Below are 16,793 nucleotides of genomic sequence, written 5' to 3' on the forward strand. Positions count from 1 at the left end.
TCTCACAGGAAGAACCGGCCCCAAAGAAGGAGAGGCCTGGGGAGGTGATGAGCACCTCATATCCTGGGAGCTGCCAGCCCCACTCGATGAATAAAGACCTAAGGTGTCTTCAACTCAGAAGCCCAGAAAGGGCAAAGCTTGCTTGCATCCACACAGAAATGTGGATGGCTCCGGAAGGGGCATCCTGAGCAGTGACTCTCCAGGCCAGGTCCCTGCCAAGGAAGCCAAGACCACACCGTGGTCCCCAGCTGCCCTTCCCACTCCACTGCAGACCTCACCATCATTGAGTTCCTGAGCTGGGAGCCTTGAAGCACTGCGTGCACGACTCAGAGAGGCGGGAGAAGGACTGGGGGAGGCAAGGTGGCACCCACAGCAAGAATGAGGCAGGCAGTCAGGAAGCCAGGCAGGCTCCAGATGAGTAACTGCCGATTCTTTCCTGCCGCGCCTGTCATCACGGGGGAAGGCAAGTGATTCTGCCTCTCTCTCTTTCCCCCCACCTTCTGCACCCCTCTGTTTCCCGCATCCAGAAGGGAGGTGGGGCTTGGGCCAGAGACTGGAGACTGGTTCCAGGGATCCAGGAGGAGAGACTTCAGAACAGAATACCCGTGGAGGAATCCATTCAAGAGGACACGGGGGAGCAGAGAGAAAGAGGTGGCTGTGGCCCCCTCCCCAAACCTGGACTGATGAGGCAAAGGTCAACTCCAGAGGGACTCGGGCTTTGTGGGGGGGGGGGGGGGATGAAGACGGAGATCCAAGTCACTGCTTCCCACCCCCTCAAATAGTCTGTCTCTGTGCCCCCCCCAACACACACACACACCTCCTGTTTCTGATATCCCACTCCCACCCCAGAAGCTTTCCCAGATCATCAAACAGGTGAAAGGATGGTTTTCTCATCAGATCACAAGGACTCCCCAGGAGTAGGCCCCCGGGTGATCCCCACAATGCCTCAGGACATAGAACTGGACATGCAGGAACAATTCGTCAAAACAAGGTAAAAAAAAAAGAAAAAACAAGGACAAACATACTCTTGGTTGAATTGTTCAGGTATTGGTTTGTTTTTGTTATTTTCTTTTTCCTGCTTCTTTCACTTCTGAAGTTGTTTTGTGACTTTTGATAAGTAAGGAAGGGTGGGTCTCCCAGGAGAACAATTCTGAAAGAACAAAGAAGTCATTTTCATTGCAAAGAATCTGCATGGAAACTATTATTCCTCAGTCACCCGCTTCCTTCCTGGGAGCCTGAGGACTGCAAGGGCATCCAGGGGCCCTGCCAGTCACTCTCGCTGCTTCCAGCCTGCCCACGACGTGTGGTCCTCGAGCTAAGGAGGGGGCGTCGTGCGGACACCCTCCAGAACAAGGGGAGAGGCAGCCACCCCCAGCTGAGAGCCTTAAGATTCCCACCCCTCCTCCATCTGCCCCCTTCTGGGCCTGGCCAAGGGTCACTTGGCAAAGTGGGGTTTGACTCTCTCCTATTCCCCAATCCTCACCTCCCTCAAATGCACTCTCAAGTAACCAAGATACCTGTCCTCAGAGAGAGCAGAACTTTAACAGGCCAAAGGACATGCTTTAATGGTGGGATTTCATCAGCATTCTGCAGCTGATCAGATGGGGTGTGTGTGTGTGTGTGTGTGTGTGTGTGTGTGTGTGTGTGTGTGTGTGTGTGTAGAGTGGGCAAAGGTTTATGAGATCCAAAGCTCATGGATTTGGCATTCATATCTAGGATTCCTGGGTCACTGTGCCAAGCAGAGGTGACTCTCCAGAATGAGGACAAAATTCCACTGCCCTGCTAGAGCACTGAGGCCTGAGAGGGAGTACTGGCAGGGTCGCAGGGGGAGGCAAGGACCTCTGACTCCTGAGCCTAACCTGGCCTCCAGAAGTGAGAGTGGATGAGGAGATGGCTGGTGATTTTTCAAACACTTCCTCCCCTGAGAAAGTGAGTTCAAACCCCAGAATGGCCAGGGCAAGGGCATCTCCACAGTTCTCCTGTCTGGGGAAGGGCTTATGTCCAGGCTTACAGATTATATCTGGAAGGAGGAAGAAATCTGGAGGGAGTACAATAGCTCCCCAAGTCCTCCTCAGGCAACAGGTGCCACTGTCTTATCTATCTCTGTGCCCCAGTGCAAAGCGCAGAGCCTGGCACACAGCATACTCTTAATGATTGTGTAAGGGAGGGAAGAAGGGAGGGAGGGAGGGAGGGAGAATATAAAGCAAATGTTAGCACCCCAAATAAGCCGAAATCGAGGAGGGGCTGGGCGCTCATCCCTTCCTGGCTTTCCCTTGTCTCTCCATAACTCCATCCTACCCTTAGAAGGTCAGCGGCCCGAGTACCCCGCGCTGTAGGGAGGGAAAGCAGGGTGGGCCCGCAGGGAACTCTGACGCACTTGCTGATCAGCCAGCGCCTGGAGTAAGACTTCCTTCAAGCAGCCGCACATTCCGCAGGCGCCCAGGGACGCGCAGCCCTCTCCGCCTCTCCACTGAACATCGCCTGCCCTCATCCCCCTATCACAGCCACCCATCAGCCACCCTACCCCACTGCCACCACCGCCACCTCCAGCCTCGACTGCACCGTCTCGAACCCTCGGAAAGAGGGCAAGGCAGCCACCGGCATTTGGTCCACAAGAAGGCGCCCTTCCAGGGCGCGGAGCCAGTGAACCTGCCCCTTATTCTAAGGAAGAATAAACCGAGCTCTGAGGACTCACGGTGGAGGAGGGCTGGCCCCATGTCACCCGCCGAACCTTGGAAGTGAGGCATCAGAGGCCGGCTCCGGGCCTTTCTCTGTATCTCAGTTTCCCAGTACGTAAAATAGGGAAGGCTGGAGGAGGAGGGCTCTGGTTGTTTTAGGTCGGAGGCGCGCAGTCCGGGCCCGCGCGCGGGCAACAGACCTTCCCTCCCCGCGTGGGGGCGCTGGAGCTTCGGTTCTGCCTCCTTCCGGAGGTGCCCCGGCCCAGACGCGCGAGGGAGCGGACTCGCCAGCCTTCCTGAAGCACGACGCCCCGCCCCCGCCTGGTCGTGAATGGTCCGGGAGCCCAGCCGGTGCCGAGCGCGCCCTGCCGGGTCGCCAGGGCTCAGGGGAGGCACCAAGGAACCCAGAGTCGGGACTCACTCGCGCCCTAGCTTCACCTCGCCTGGCTTCTCCGGCGCGAGGGATGAGTTGGGGCGACTGAAACTGGATCAAACAGTGAGCCTCACCTATCTGGGGCATTTGCAGCCCAGGACCCTAGGCAGGTCGCGCCCTCAGCCTAGAGGATCAGAAGTGATTTGTGCTGTCTCCTAATCCGGCCGGCCTGCACCAGCCCTCCGAGGCGCAGAAGTGGAAAATGGCGAGGCTGGCGGGGAGACCTCCTAGAGGAGGTGGCTTGGAAGTTGGACGCGCAGAGCGCCCTGGGGTGGGGCTAAGGGGGCGTGTGGGAGTGGGAGATCGTAGCCTGGCGCTTGGAAAAGTCGTGAGCCAAGCAGGGAAGAATGGGACGGGTTGGGGTCTCCCGGGGATGCGGTCCGAAGGGACAAAGGCCTGCCCACACCTCGCGTCTGAGGACTGACTTGTGGGACTGGCGGAGGGAGCGCTGGGACACCCCGCTCGCCGGGGCTTCCCCCAGCCCCGCCCCACACCTGCGCGGCCGCCCCGCCTCTGCCGAGCCATTGGCTGCACCCGCCGCCCGTCAGACGAGCCCCCGGGGCCCTCCCCCGCCCCGAGCGGAGCCTCTTAGCGCAGGGGCACCGCGGCAGCGCCACTCTGTCAGTCTCCCCGCCGTCCGCTGCGCGGTGCGCCGCCCGTCCGCCCGCCCTTTACCGGCGCCGGGCCGCCCGCCGCGGACTCGGGGCGGACCATGCGCCCGCCTAGCCCTCCGTCCGCCCGCTGGCTCTACGTGTTGGTCGGCGCCCTAGCCTGCGCCCTCGGCCCAGCGGTGAGTGTCCGCCGGGCCGCCCAGAGTCCCGGCAGCTGGGGGTGGAGCGAGGGTGACGGGAGCCCAGCCGTGTGCTCAAGTCTGTGTGGAGGGGATAAGGGGCGCGGAGCACCGTGTCTCGCCTCCCTTGCGCCTCAGACCGGATCTAGACCCGAGGGCTGGGTGGGGTCTCCGTCGAGCCTAGTCCCTTCCCGCGCTGTTTGGAGCCCGCTCAGCGCCGGGATCTGGGACACCGGTGGAGGGGAGGCGGGAAAGAGCAGACTCCAAACTTGCCTTCCGTGTAGTACCTGTGGGTTGGGGAGGTCAGTGGATGCAGGGTCGGGGAGGTCAGTGGATGCAGGGTCGGGGATTGTGGTCCACTGAAATGGAAGGTCTGCTAGACAGGAGGTTGGAAGCAGGCTGTGAGGGTCGTCGTTGTGTGCTGTGCCCGACCGGAGGTGTCTGTGGGGCGTTAAGCTACTTGTAGGAGTGACATTCAGCAGCAGACCAAGCACCGAGGACCCCGGGACCTGGGAAGGGGCTTTTGGGATCAGGTGGTTGGCAGGCAGACCCTTCTGTGCCCTCGCACTGAGCAGAGCTGAAAGGTATGGAGCTCAAGGTGGAAGGTGGTGGGCAGTAAGGATTTGGGGTGGTGTTTATCAGGGAGGGCCAGACATGTGCATGGGGAAAGCTGACCAGGGAGCAAACAACCAACAAGCAGTGGCCACCCTCTTCCTCCCACTTCTGCTTCATCTCCATATGGGTGTGTGTGTGCCCCTGGTGCATGTGTGCCCTCGTGCCCCATATGTGGGTGTGCCCATGTGTGTGCCTGGGGGTGTGGCTCACCTGGGCTGCAGGGCAGATTCTGGTTGAGGCAGGAGATGCATGGGTCATCTCTCTGTAAGATCAGGGAAGACCTGAAGACTACCCATGCCCATTTTACAGATGGGCAAAGTGAGGCCCAAAGATAACCGAGCCACACCTGTCCCCCACCCATCAGACCTGGACTGAGGTTGATTTCTTTCTACCCTTACCCCAGGACTTGAGGAATCTGCAGTTGCTGCTTGGGCAGGGCCTAAAACCTGTGGGTTCCAGGTCTGGCACCAGCTCCAGGTTGGCTGGTGGGTGGATGGAGTCTATTGGTCATCTAGTTTCTTCTATCCCATGATTACCTCCCTTACCATCACCTCCACCAGGGCAGGAATCTCTCTTCCGTCTAGCTAATGTCTTGCACACTCTGGGATGGGGTGCTCATTGCTTGTCCTGGGAGCAGACCTTAAAACAATTGGCATAATTCCTCTCCTCCCACTGTGGTGAGACCCACCTCCTGAGCACTCAAAGCCCCACCAAGTTCTGGCCCTGAGGCCGTAGCTCTGGCACCACTTACAGCCTCTCAGTGTCACAAAGCCTTCAGGCCTCACCAGCAACCCTCGGGCTCTCCCACCCTTGGGCTCCAACCACTCAGATTCTCCCTGGATGAGCCAGGGATCTTGGGACCGCCACTGGCACCCCATTCTCCCATCCCTGGAGGCTTCTCAGCCTAGGGGCAGAGTGGTTTCAGTGGGGCCCCTTCTCGTGCAACATCTGCCCCCCACCTCCTGAGAGAGTCCAAAACCTGGCTCTTCCCGTGCCTACCCTCCCCTGTCTTTCCACATTTTGTTTGGTTAGTTCCCAACTTGAGCTGCTCCTCCAGACAGCCTTCCCTGATTGCTCCAGCCCACTCAGCCCTTCCCCCTCTGACCCCACCCTTCAACCCTACTCACCTCCCAGCCTGGGCTCTTTTGACCATCCCATGGGATCAAGGGCTAAGGTTTCTCACCCTCCCATGTCCCCTACAGCCCAGTGCAGGGCTGGGCCCACAGAGGGAGAAGGGACTCACCCAGGAGTGGATGAGGGCAGAAGGGACTCACCCAGGAGTGGATGAGGGCAGGCTGGAATGAGGGGCCCCCATTTCCCTCTCTATTTCTCCCTCCTCCCCACCAGCCAGCACTTGCTCCCATAAGGAATGGACACCAGGCAATCCTGCTCCAGCCAGATTTGGTGGGGGCGGGGGGGGGGGGAAAGGGGTGGTGGTGTACGTTACCAGAGTCATAAAATCGTAGCTGCAAAGTTCAGTTTGAAAGCTCAAGGCCTTATCACTCCTGTTTATGGAGCCCTGACCTCAGTCTGTGAAGAGGAAATCTCTGAACAGGGAAGCAAAAAAAGGAAAGAAAACCTCTAGTGTCTCAGAAGAGGAAGTCCGCCCCAAGACCACCCTCCAGGCCTTCCACTACCCCCACCCCCTGGATAGCAGGCACAGGTGCTCCTCACTGGTAGCAGAACTGCTCAGGCCAGCGCCCAGCCCAGGGCAGGGACGGGAGGTGTCATAGAGAAGGAACAGACCCAAGCCCTGCCCTGGGAAGATCCTCCAGTTGGTAGGGGAGAGCAGAGCCAGTGACCCAGGAGAACCAGCCCAGGTGGGTGTGGGGTGCAGCTGCCCAGAAATGGGGCAAGGGTCGCTGAGAGGAGCAGTCAGGGAAGGCTCCCTGGAGGAGGAAGGGCAGTCCCTGAAGCGTTCAGCCAAATGGTCCAACCTTCCACCTGAGACCATAAAACAGCCTCTGTTGGCAGGACCAATGAGCCTGACCCCAGAAGGAGGAGGAAGCCCTCAGCTCCCCCCAGAGACTGGGATGGCCCTGGGCTTGGGGGACGCTTGGTTCCTCTGACTCTTCTCTGAAGCGGGTTGCTGGCCATCTGCTCCTGAAGGCTTCACCTTGCCGTAGGCATGCTGCCCCAGCCCTCTGCTTCCAGCTGCTCCAGAAGCTGTCCATGGCTACCCAGCCCTCCTGGCCCCCAGCAAGCCACCCTGTGGGCTTTAGGAAACACTGCTACAGAGGGGTCAGGTCTCCTCCTTAAGTCAAGGGACAACGTCAGTTAGGCCTGCCCAGGGCTCCCCAGGGACTGCACTGGAAGAGCGAGCTCCCTTCGGAGGTTTCCACCCTCCCATGCTCCCCTGAGTCTCCGTCTTTCCTGACGTTTCTAGAGCTTCCATGATAAGGAGCCTGAGCTGGGTCCTCCCCTCACTCCATGGCAATGACCAGTTGACCCGGAGAGCATGTTTCCTTTCTGTGGAAGGGCCTCTGTTAACCCATCACAAAAGGGAGGGTGAGAACCCTTGGCCCAAGATTCAGGAGAAATGGGAAGAGAGGCCAACTCCACCCTGGCTGGGGCAGAGTCTTCCCACCCACCCACCCACCCCCAGCATCACGACTGACTGTGAAATGGGCTTGGCTGTCCAGTCAGGACTTCAGTGAGACTTGAAGGAGGTGAAAGTGCTGTGTGAACTATGTGACAGGTCTTTCTTTCCGCTTGATCCCCAGCTAGGGAGCCCTAGGGACCCTTCTTCAGCCCTCTCTTGCCCCCCTTGCCCAGGGGCTTCCAGGGCAGGCAGGAGTACTGGGGACAGGGAGTAGTGCTTCCTCATGGGCGGCCAGACAATTTGGGGGGTGAGGCTCCAGGCCCAGGCAGGCAACAGATGATGGGCCTCCCTGCACGCGGGCAGCCTCATGGCAACCCAGCCTGGGTGGAGCCTGCCACTCGCAGGGGCCCTTCACTGTGACAACCCTGGCCGTGGATGCAGGAATGGGGCCAGGGAACTAGACAGAGCCCCGTCTCTTTCTCCCTGCTTCTTCTCATCCTCCCAGACTCGGCCCTCCCCTCTCTGACTTTCCCAACACAAAGCTGTTCTCATTGCACTCAGGAAAACGTACAATACACGCAAACTCTCCCACATACCTTAGATGTATTTCAGAAGAAAAAGAAATACAATTTAATCTTTCCATCACATTATGGGGTTTTTTTTAACTGTTATTGTGAACATTTTCAAACATGTTTTTTTTTTAAGTGCAGTGAATAGCATAATGAACATGGAAATACCCATTTCTTGGAGTGATGTCAGCAAAATGGCAGTATAGGAATTTCCAGTGTTTGTCCACTCCCAATTTCTAGATTTGAAAATTATTAACCTTTGACCATTAATATTTGCATCATTTGCTTTTTTTGGCTGAAGCATTTTAAAATACACTATAGACATCATAGAACAAATTATTTTAAGATGCATCTCTAAAATCAAAGGATATTTTCCTATGTAACTATGATACCATTATCACACCTAACAAAATGAACAGGGATTCCTTAATAGTCGATATTCAGGTATCCCCCAGCAGCATTTAATCCAGCATCACAAGATGAGTGGTGATATTATTAGGGTGGGAGGGTTGTACCTACTACAAGGACCTTTCCTGCCTGTGCCATGATGGGACTGTACAGCGAGCTGGCAGGTGGGTGAGGGGATGAGCAGGGGGCCTGGAGCAGGGTGGGTGGGCAGGAAGCTGGGCTTCACTGGACAGGACCCAATCTTATATGCACCTCCTCTCATGTGGTTCATGATGTGAAGGTCCATATCTCCCAGGAAGTGCCTCCCACCATCTTAAAAACGAGTTCTTCCTGCTCAGGGGGTCATCAGAGGAGGAGAAGAGGTCACCAGCCGACGTATCGAGGAGTCATGGCCCCCTGTGTCACTGCCCTGCTCTCTGTGGGTGACCCGACATCAACATCACCCACAGACACCGTGTTTGAAACTGAGTGTTCTTTCCCCAGTGGTGCCCAGGATGACTTTCAAAGGACAGAGGATTTAAACCTGAGTCCCTGCCGCCCCGGCTTTGCTGGCCATCCTCGTGGTGATCCTCTGCAAAGAAAGCCTGTAAGGCTTCATGCCCCTCAGTAAACCTTGCAAGAAGGGCCTCTTGAGGGACCAGGCTTAACCCCAGGCTGAATGCCTTTGCTTGCATTCTCCTAATAATGAGAGCCCTTGCCCTGGTACCACCCTAAGATGAGGAAAGTTCTTTCTTGCCCCAAACCCAAGCCTGCATCCCAGCCCTATGTCTGCCTCTTTTTCTTACCCCCCATCCACCAACACCAATTCTCACTCCACCCTCCTATCCCCCCAGAGCTCAGCCTTCCCCAGGACTTGCAGAGACAGGAGGCTTTGGACTATTGGCAAAAGGATGTGAAAATACAGGGAGGGGGAGAGAAATCAGACGGCAGTAGGGGGTAGGGGAAAACCAGGCTTGAGACCTTTCCTCTGGAGGGCACTGCTGCCACTTGTTAGTGGGCAGGACATTCAGACTGCCTGGGGTTCCGCAGGGCATTCAGGCTGGCGCTAGGCTGGGTCCGGGCATAGACAGCAAGGCAGCCGGGCATGAGGGGCTGGGCTGGGCTGGGGCTTTGGCAACAACTGCTAACCCTTGGCAGTCCCCTCGTGTCCCTTACATGTGACCCAAAACAACCCTGGATGTAGGTGGTGCCGCCATTGTCCTCATTTTACAGATGAGGTGAGGTGACTTGCCCAAGGTCGCCCAGCCCGGAAGTGGCAGACAGTATGATTCCAGAACTTGTGGACTTAACTAGGCTCTGCCGTCTTATAAGAGGAGCTACTTCTTCCAAAGTGGTTATGGCATGTCACATACTGCCCTGGGACTTTAGAGGCAGTTTTTCATTAGTGAAATGTACGAATCTGAATTTGCAGGCTCAGGGAATTGTCTCGCACGTGTGCACCTATGTAACCACCACCCAGATCAAGCTATTATACATTTCCATCAGCCCAACAGACTCCCTTGTGTCTCTTCCCACTAAGATGATAATTTCAACTTCTTTTAGTGCCCTCTGCAAAGCCAGGAGCATGTTTCTCCTCTTTTCTGTGACTGCTGGATCCCATGATTTACCTTACCTTCCTATGCCTGCCCCCATTCTTTTCTCCTCTTACTCCTTCTCTCCTCTCCCTTTCACCTCCTCCTCGGCTACAAGATCTCCATCTCCTTACCAATTCAAACACAAAAGCCAAAATGAAGGGGCCAGCGGGCGAAGCTGGGTTGCAGTCCTATGTGCCTTTGATCACACTGCTTTCTCTCTGGGTCCTCAGTTTCCCTTCATGACTCTTTGTTGCCCCCTTATTTCAGTGGGGGGCGGGGAGGAGCTTAAATAAATCATGGGATATGAGATGGTAATGGGAGAATGGTAAATGTGACCCTCCCGAGCCCCTGCTCTCTACTCCCCATTCCCCAGCTTGCTCCAACCATCCCTAGCAGGAAAAAAAAAAAGAGCCCTCCTTTGACAAACCTCAGAAGCACAAATCATCTATGGTGGCCCACACTGCTTGGTAATTTACAGGCAGGAAGTTCTTTCTCTTATCTCACCTATTCCGGCCTGCTGCATTTTAGACCCCTCTCACAGACTAGCTGCTCCTCAGAGGGACTCATGCGCACCCACCGCCCTGCTTCTGTCTCCCGTGGCTTCTCCAGCCGTAGTTCTCTGGCCCTGGGATGAAGCTGGAGGTTCTGATTCAAGATGGGTAGCCGTGGTCTCAAGCTTCCCTTGAGGGGGTTGGGTATGGCCCACAGCACCTGAGCTGGCCTCACCCTGTCTCTCTGAGCCCCTAGCATCTAACAGCTACAACTCTCAGCATCTTCACCCTTTCCCCCAGAACCTCAGCCTTTGCCCTATATCTCAGGGAGCCCCACGTCAGGAAGAGGAAGCAGGGCCTCTCCCAAGCCCCTCACGGTGGGAATAGAGAGGAAGGGGCCTACTGAGCAGGTGGAATTAACAAGACTTGGCTAATCCACGGCCCCAGCCAGATACTCAGGACTCTCCTACAAACCCCCAGTCAGTCACCTCCCACATCCAGCCAACAAAATGGCAGGAGACACAGGACCAGGATTGAAGGGATGCTACGGACTTCTGCACTCTTGCCTGGTCCCTTCTTTTGGGCTCAGGAACTGCTGTCACAGAGAAGGTGTTGGGGGTCCAGTCTGGCCTGAAACTCTCATCTTAAACCAACTGCAAGGTGAGACTGACTTTGAGGCCTGCTTCCTCCTCTCCACATGAGGTGGCAGGAGACAAGTTGGGAGACCTAGGCAGTGGTGGGATTAGGAAGGGTCTTGAATGCCAGTTTTGATGTCTGGGCTTTGACTCCTAGGACCATCAGAGATTTGATGCAGGAGAACGAGGCTGGGGATACACATTTTACAAAGATCCCTCAGGTTGCAGGTGGTGGGGCTGAAAGCTACTACACTAGTCCAGGCAGAACTGATGAGGCCTGGCCCCTGCCTACGTCTCCCAACTTGTCTCCTGATGCCTCCAGCGCCCCTTGCTGCAGCCACATCGGGCTTCTTGCAACCTTGAATGTATTAGGCATTTTCATGCCTCCACGCTTCTGCACACACTGCTCCTGCTTTCTGGAATGTTCTTACTCTACCTCTAATTGTCAAACTCTTACACAACCTCAAAGGCCCACCACTACTGCTCATTCTCTGTGAACCCCACACACCAGCTGTATCCTCCCCTGGAACCCTTCCCTGGGACCATTAGACTTGGCTACATCTGGCTGGGAATTTTCTAATTTTGTGTGTCTGGAGTCCAGAGGGATAATGAGGATGTTTAGAATAGGGAAGTATGTAGAAGAGGAAGTCCATAGTCTGCCTGAATTCCTCAGTGATAAGGGCTAGAGAGAGCTGTCCTGGCCCTGTCCCCCAAAGGGCAATGGTTGACCAGATGGCCCAAGGCCATGGAGTGGGATTGATGCAGTCCAGACCAGTGGCCAGAGACTTAGGTCCCTCTGGAAATGTGCATTTCTGAGTGACCTCCAGCCCCACTTTGGGTCTCTATTTCCTTTACCCTTCTCCAGATGGGGCCCAGCACCCAATTGTGGTGAAAGCAGAACTCATCCTCTAGACCAGTTGTCCCCAACATTTTTGGCACCGGGGACCGGTTTCGTGGAAGACAATTTTTCCACAGACAGGGTGAGGTGGTGGGGGGGAGATGATTCAGGCAGTAATGCGAGTGATGGGGGGGATGGTTTAGGCGGTAATGTGAGCAACGGGGAGCGGCAGATGAAGCTTCACTCGCTTGCCCGCCGCTCACCTCCTGCTGTGTGGCCCGGTTCTTAACCCTGCGGCCCAGGGGTTGGGGACCTGTGCTCTAGACCACCCTCACTTTATTCAGAGATACCCCCAGGCTCCCAGGTTATCCCAAGGGCTCCTGCCCTTCCTCTACACACTGCCTCTCAGGAGAGACACTGTGGCTGTGCTGCTGGGGGAGCAGAGTTGCCTAGAGAAGTTGACCCCACACCCCTTCACCCTCAGAAAGTAGCAGGCAGAAGCCACCAGGAGCCCTATGATGCCCTCAGTGACTGGAAAATAAATGTGTCCCGGCAAACAGCATGGCCATAGCCCAGGCTTAAGAGGGCTCAGCAAATGAGGGCGTCCATTGTCCTGTCTTCAGAGCACAAGTCTGGACTCTTGGTTACAAGGACAGAAAACTCAACTGGCTTAAGCCATACAGAAAGTTATTGAGTCATGTTCCTGGAAGCAGGGCTGATTTTAGGCATGGCTGCGTTCAGGGGCTCAGACAATATCAAGAGGATCCAGTTTTTCTCTACCTCTTTATCCTTCCTTTAGCTGTGTGGCTTCATCATTGTGTTATACTTGGCAACAAGGTGGTGGCAGTAGTTCTAGCCCCTGTGTCCTTTGAGGTTTCCAGTCCAGTGGGAAAGAACAAATCCACTTGCCTAATTGCTTAATCCAGGGTCCCAGGAATGAGCTTCCTGGCTCTGAGGAGCCTGAATTAGGCCACGTGCCAGGGACTATGGCCAGGAACACTTTGACTGGCTTAAGTCTGGTCATATATATTGATCCCCTGGAAGAGGGTTCATCAGAACCCCATGGACTAAGAGTGGGGAAGGACGTGGTTTCCCAGGTAGAGATGAGGACATGGCGTCCGAGGAAGGGAAAGGATGGTAGAAGGCAGCAACACAGATGTCTAATACTACCCATTCTGCTTTCATGTTGTGGGGTGATGGCAGCTGAAAATGGGCAGGAGAAGCAGGCAAGGCTAGGGAAGAACCAGAAGGCAGAACAAACCCTGTTGCTGGAGGACAACAAGCTGGGAAGTTACCTTGGGGAGAAACGTGCTCCAAGCAAGCAAGAGAGACCAATGGTGGGACACAAACTGGGGTGGCCAATCCCTGGGTTCCTCTTCCAGAGGCCACCTCTGGGATCCCTCTGGCCACCCCTCTTCCCATGCCCCAGCAGGATGAGCCAGACACAGATCCCTTAAGACAAAGCACCATGAGTATTTCCGTCCCTTTTGGGCAGGAGGGGAAGCATGTGACCCCAGCACCCAGACCTCACTCGCCTGTGTGCCACGAGCCTGGAAGCCACACAGCGAACGTGGGTTCCATCTTGGACCATTAACTCTACCAGCCAATTAGGGTAAAGATACTAGCTGGAAAGTCATTTAAAACTTGGCATATGGAAAGTAACACAGATCTATTATGGAGCAGGATACACTTGTTCATATAACTGTTTAAAAGAAAAGATAATGAGATTTAAGAGTGTGGTCCCTCTTTGGGGTCACATGCTTACAATGGGATTGACTTGTTTAGAACAATGCCAGACGGGGACCCCCTTAAAAGAAGGAAATAAGGGGAACCCCATCATACCTATGCTCTGCCCACAGCCCTACTGCAAGAAGCCTTTGGGTCTGCAAGGGAGGTGGTTGAGGCCCATTTGGCCCACCAGGAAACTGAGGTCCAGGGAGTCGAAGACCATGTCCCAGGGTGAGGGGGGACAAGTGGAAGAGACGCTGATAAACTCTGATTCTGGAGCAATCTTGCTGGCCTCTGCCCACAGCCCTGTTGGGACTGTGACATTCTTCTCCCTGGGCAGAGATGAGGAAGCTGATGTAAGGTGGCAGCCACTTCCCTAAAGCCAAAGAGACAGGCAGAAGCTGCCACCAGCCCAGTGGTTCCTTCACGGAGGCCTTTACTCACCTTCCCCACTCAGTGGCTCCCAAGACCTGTTTTTTCTGGCTGTTCCTGGGCAGCTATCACCCCTACTCACGTGTCAGACCCAATGCCAATGTCTCCCTGGCACACAGGTCAGATCTCACCCCTAATCCCTGGCCGGGGCACAGGGGAGGGGAGGGGAGAAGCTTGGGCTTTCCCATCCCTTTTCCCTACCTCCAGCCATCCTAAAGGGGCCTCTTGTACTTCCTGAGACCTCCTTCACCCTCATTAGATCTGATAGAGCTTGAATTATTCAGAAGCTAAGGAGCCGGGGGTGGGGGGGTGGGGGGGTGGGGTCTGGCCAAGGAAGCCCAGAATTCCCTTCCCAGCCTGGTGACCCAGGGGGACTGAGCACAGGCTCCTAGAATGGGGACAGAGGCTGGAAGATGCAGCCAGACTCCTGGATTCCTCCCAGGCCTGGCTCCAAGAACAGGAAGCCAGGGTCCAACTCATGACGAGGTGGCACCTGCTGGGCCCCACTCATCCATGGAGACTGAAGCAGGGACTGAGGGCTCCCAACCCAAACTGGAAAGTCCAGTGGGCCAGCCCTGGGCTCTAAGGAGAGGCCTTCTAACCTCTGTCCATAGCCATACCACCCACAAAGAGACAGTGTTGTTACAGCCATGGTACTGCTAGGGCCACCAGGAAGCCATGACAGGGCCCTCAAGGCAGACCCCGCTTTGGGGACAATGGACAAGAGTTTGGGGTCAGATCTAGGTCAGGGTCAGGCTTCAGCTTAAGGTCGAATTCAGCCTGGGGTTGGGATTGGGGTTTAGTCTGGAACTTGGATCCGTCCGGAGACTGGGCCTTGCTTGGCGCTGTGCTCCTGGAGTCCGTGGATGACACGTAGGCTGTGGGTGAGGGTGACGGCTCCCCCTCCCTGTCTCTGTTCCCCAGGGCGGCTGGGAAGTCGGGCTGCAGCAGGAGGAGTGTGACTTTATGCAGATGATCGAGGTACAGCACAACCAGTGCCTGGAGGAGGCCCAGCTGGAGAATGAAACAACAGGTGAGGCCCCCACTGGCAAGGAGCCCCCCTCCCTCACACCGTGAGCCCAGATCCACCCTCAGGTCGAGGCTGCCCAGCTGCAGGGCCATCAGATCAAATGGCAGCACCCTCTGGTCTTCACCCCCCAGTCCTGTGCTCCCCGCATTTGGCTCAGCAGCCCTGGGGTGAGAACGGAAGGAAGTAGATGGCTTCCTTCAAAAGTTGCAGCCTGAGCCAGGCTCAGAAGGGTGGGCAGGATTGGGAGAAGCAGAGAGGCTGGGAAGTTGGGAGGCGCCGAGGCCGACTGCCCGTGGCAGGTGGGGAGTGGCTATGACGTTCAAGGCTCCCTGTGAGGGAGGGGGAGGGCCGGAGCAGTGGGGAGCCCGGAGCAGCTCTGGGCCTCCCTCCCAGAGGTCACCTCCCCCGAGGCTGAGCTTACGGTTACATAGCAGCCTGGCTCAGGAGCGGGGAGCACCTTTCTTCCTGGCTCCCCGGTGCCCCCATCTCACTGAGGCTGGCAGTTACGCACCCCGTCCTGGGCCCCTCCTCCTGGGCCCTGCCGCCCAGGCTGTCTGCCTCCTGTAGAGGCAGTGAGTGTGTGTATAGCATCACGGATGGCCTCTGCCTCTCCCAGCTCGCAAGGAGGGACGGCCCCTTGTCTCCCAGGGCCCTGAGACTGCGGCCTGGGTAGAGGGGTGGCCGGACCGGCCTGCTGCCTATGCCCCAACCCCCCGCCAGGGCAGGGAGGCAGGAGCAGGCTGCAGACAGGCCTCGGAACGGCTCCACAGTGGGATCCGGGCTCATGCGCAGCCCAGAGAGGCCGAGACCCCAGACTATAGGCCCCACTAGAGCACCTCCTAGGCCCCAAGGGCAGGCCACCCTCGTGGTCCCAATGAGGTCATTGCTGGCACAGGGTGCATGGCAGGTGCCAACACCCTGTCACCAGGCAGCTGGCCCGAGATCCAGAGGAGGGCATGTATGGGTCTGTGGGCGGTGAGTCTGCCCATGACCTCGTGAGAGGCTCTGTGCATGTTCACGCACATCCAGCTGTGTGCTCCTGGCCCCTGTCTGTCTAGGGCTACGGCTGTGCCCCTGGGCTGTGTAGCTCCGTGACTGACTCTGAGTGTCTTTGTGTGTTGGAGGCATGTGTCTGTGTAAGCCTGGACCTGCCTGGATGTGTCTGCCTGGTGTGCTCTGCGTGTGTGTGTGTGTGTGTGTGTCTGTGGCACGCTCAGTCATGTCTGTACGTGTGTGTCTGTGAGTTGTGTGTGTCTCTCTGTGCCTGTGTTTGCTTGTGTCTGGTTTTTCCATGTCCAAGTAAGTGTACATGTATGTATATCTGCGTGTGTGTTTGTGAGTCTGTGTGCCTGGGATGCTTGTCCGTGTGCGTGTCTCTCTGTGCACACACGTCTATAAAAGGACAAGCAGAGCCCCGCCGCCGCCTCGCCATCCCCCACCCCAGGCTGGGCTTTCTTTCCTGTTGAGGTGGCAGCCCCCAGTGGGCATGCTCAGCCAGCCTGGGCCCTGGGTCTCTGTGGGCCTGATGACGTGTGCGGTGGGACCTGAGTGGCCTCCCTGGGGCAGACGCACAGGGAATACTCCCGGGCCCAGCTCACAACCACGGGCCCTCCAGGCGCCCAGCATTTTCTTGCCTGTCACCCCCTCTCAGCTTCCCGACCCTGCTGTCTCCAGCAGGACGCCTCCCTGACCACGTGCCCCCTACCGGCCCCTCTTCCCTGGCTCCCCCGCTGCCTGCTGGCCTGCACCCCAGCACAGCTCACAGCCCAGCCCTGGTGGTGCTGAGATTCCTTGAGGCCAAGCGTGGCCGCCCTGAGGGCAGAGCCCAGCCTCCCTCCCCTCTGTGCCACTTCTGGTGAAGCTGAACTCAGGGCCAGAGACCCAGCTGTGAATCCACTCCTGTTCTGGACCGCCGCTGGAGATCCAGAGAGCCTGAAGCCTGGCAAGGACCCAGACACAATAGCTGGCCTGCAAGACAGGGTGTGCCCAGCATTGTCAGGGCTATACACAGTCCTGCCAAGCAAGATTCC

At 56.8% G+C, this 16,793-nt stretch overlaps 2 protein-coding genes across 2 annotated transcripts in view; one reads left to right on the top strand and one right to left on the bottom strand.

The window, feature by feature from the left end:
• The window catches only part of LYZL4 (lysozyme like 4), a 51,101-nt gene extending 47,587 nt beyond the window's left edge, over positions 1-3,514 (bottom strand). The window contains exons 1-2 of the mRNA XM_082348798.1: positions 2,696-3,514; positions 1,026-1,150 (exon numbers count right to left, since the gene is read on the bottom strand). The gene's annotated coding sequence lies outside the window, so the exon portion shown is untranslated. The remainder of the gene's footprint in view (positions 1-1,025; positions 1,151-2,695) is intronic.
• Positions 3,515-3,717: 203 nt separating this feature from the next.
• VIPR1 (vasoactive intestinal peptide receptor 1) overlaps positions 3,718-16,793 on the top strand; it is a 30,759-nt gene continuing 17,683 nt past the window's right edge. Inside the window, exons 1-3 of the mRNA XM_082345829.1 lie at positions 3,718-3,901; positions 14,658-14,806; positions 15,692-15,758. Of these exons, the coding sequence (XP_082201955.1) occupies positions 3,824-3,901; positions 14,658-14,806; positions 15,692-15,758 (294 nt within the window). The 5' untranslated portion in view covers positions 3,718-3,823. The remainder of the gene's footprint in view (positions 3,902-14,657; positions 14,807-15,691; positions 15,759-16,793) is intronic.

Source organism: Balaenoptera borealis, assembly GCF_965194805.1.
Source record: "Balaenoptera borealis genome assembly, chromosome: 12".
NCBI lineage: Eukaryota > Metazoa > Chordata > Mammalia > Artiodactyla > Balaenopteridae > Balaenoptera > Balaenoptera borealis.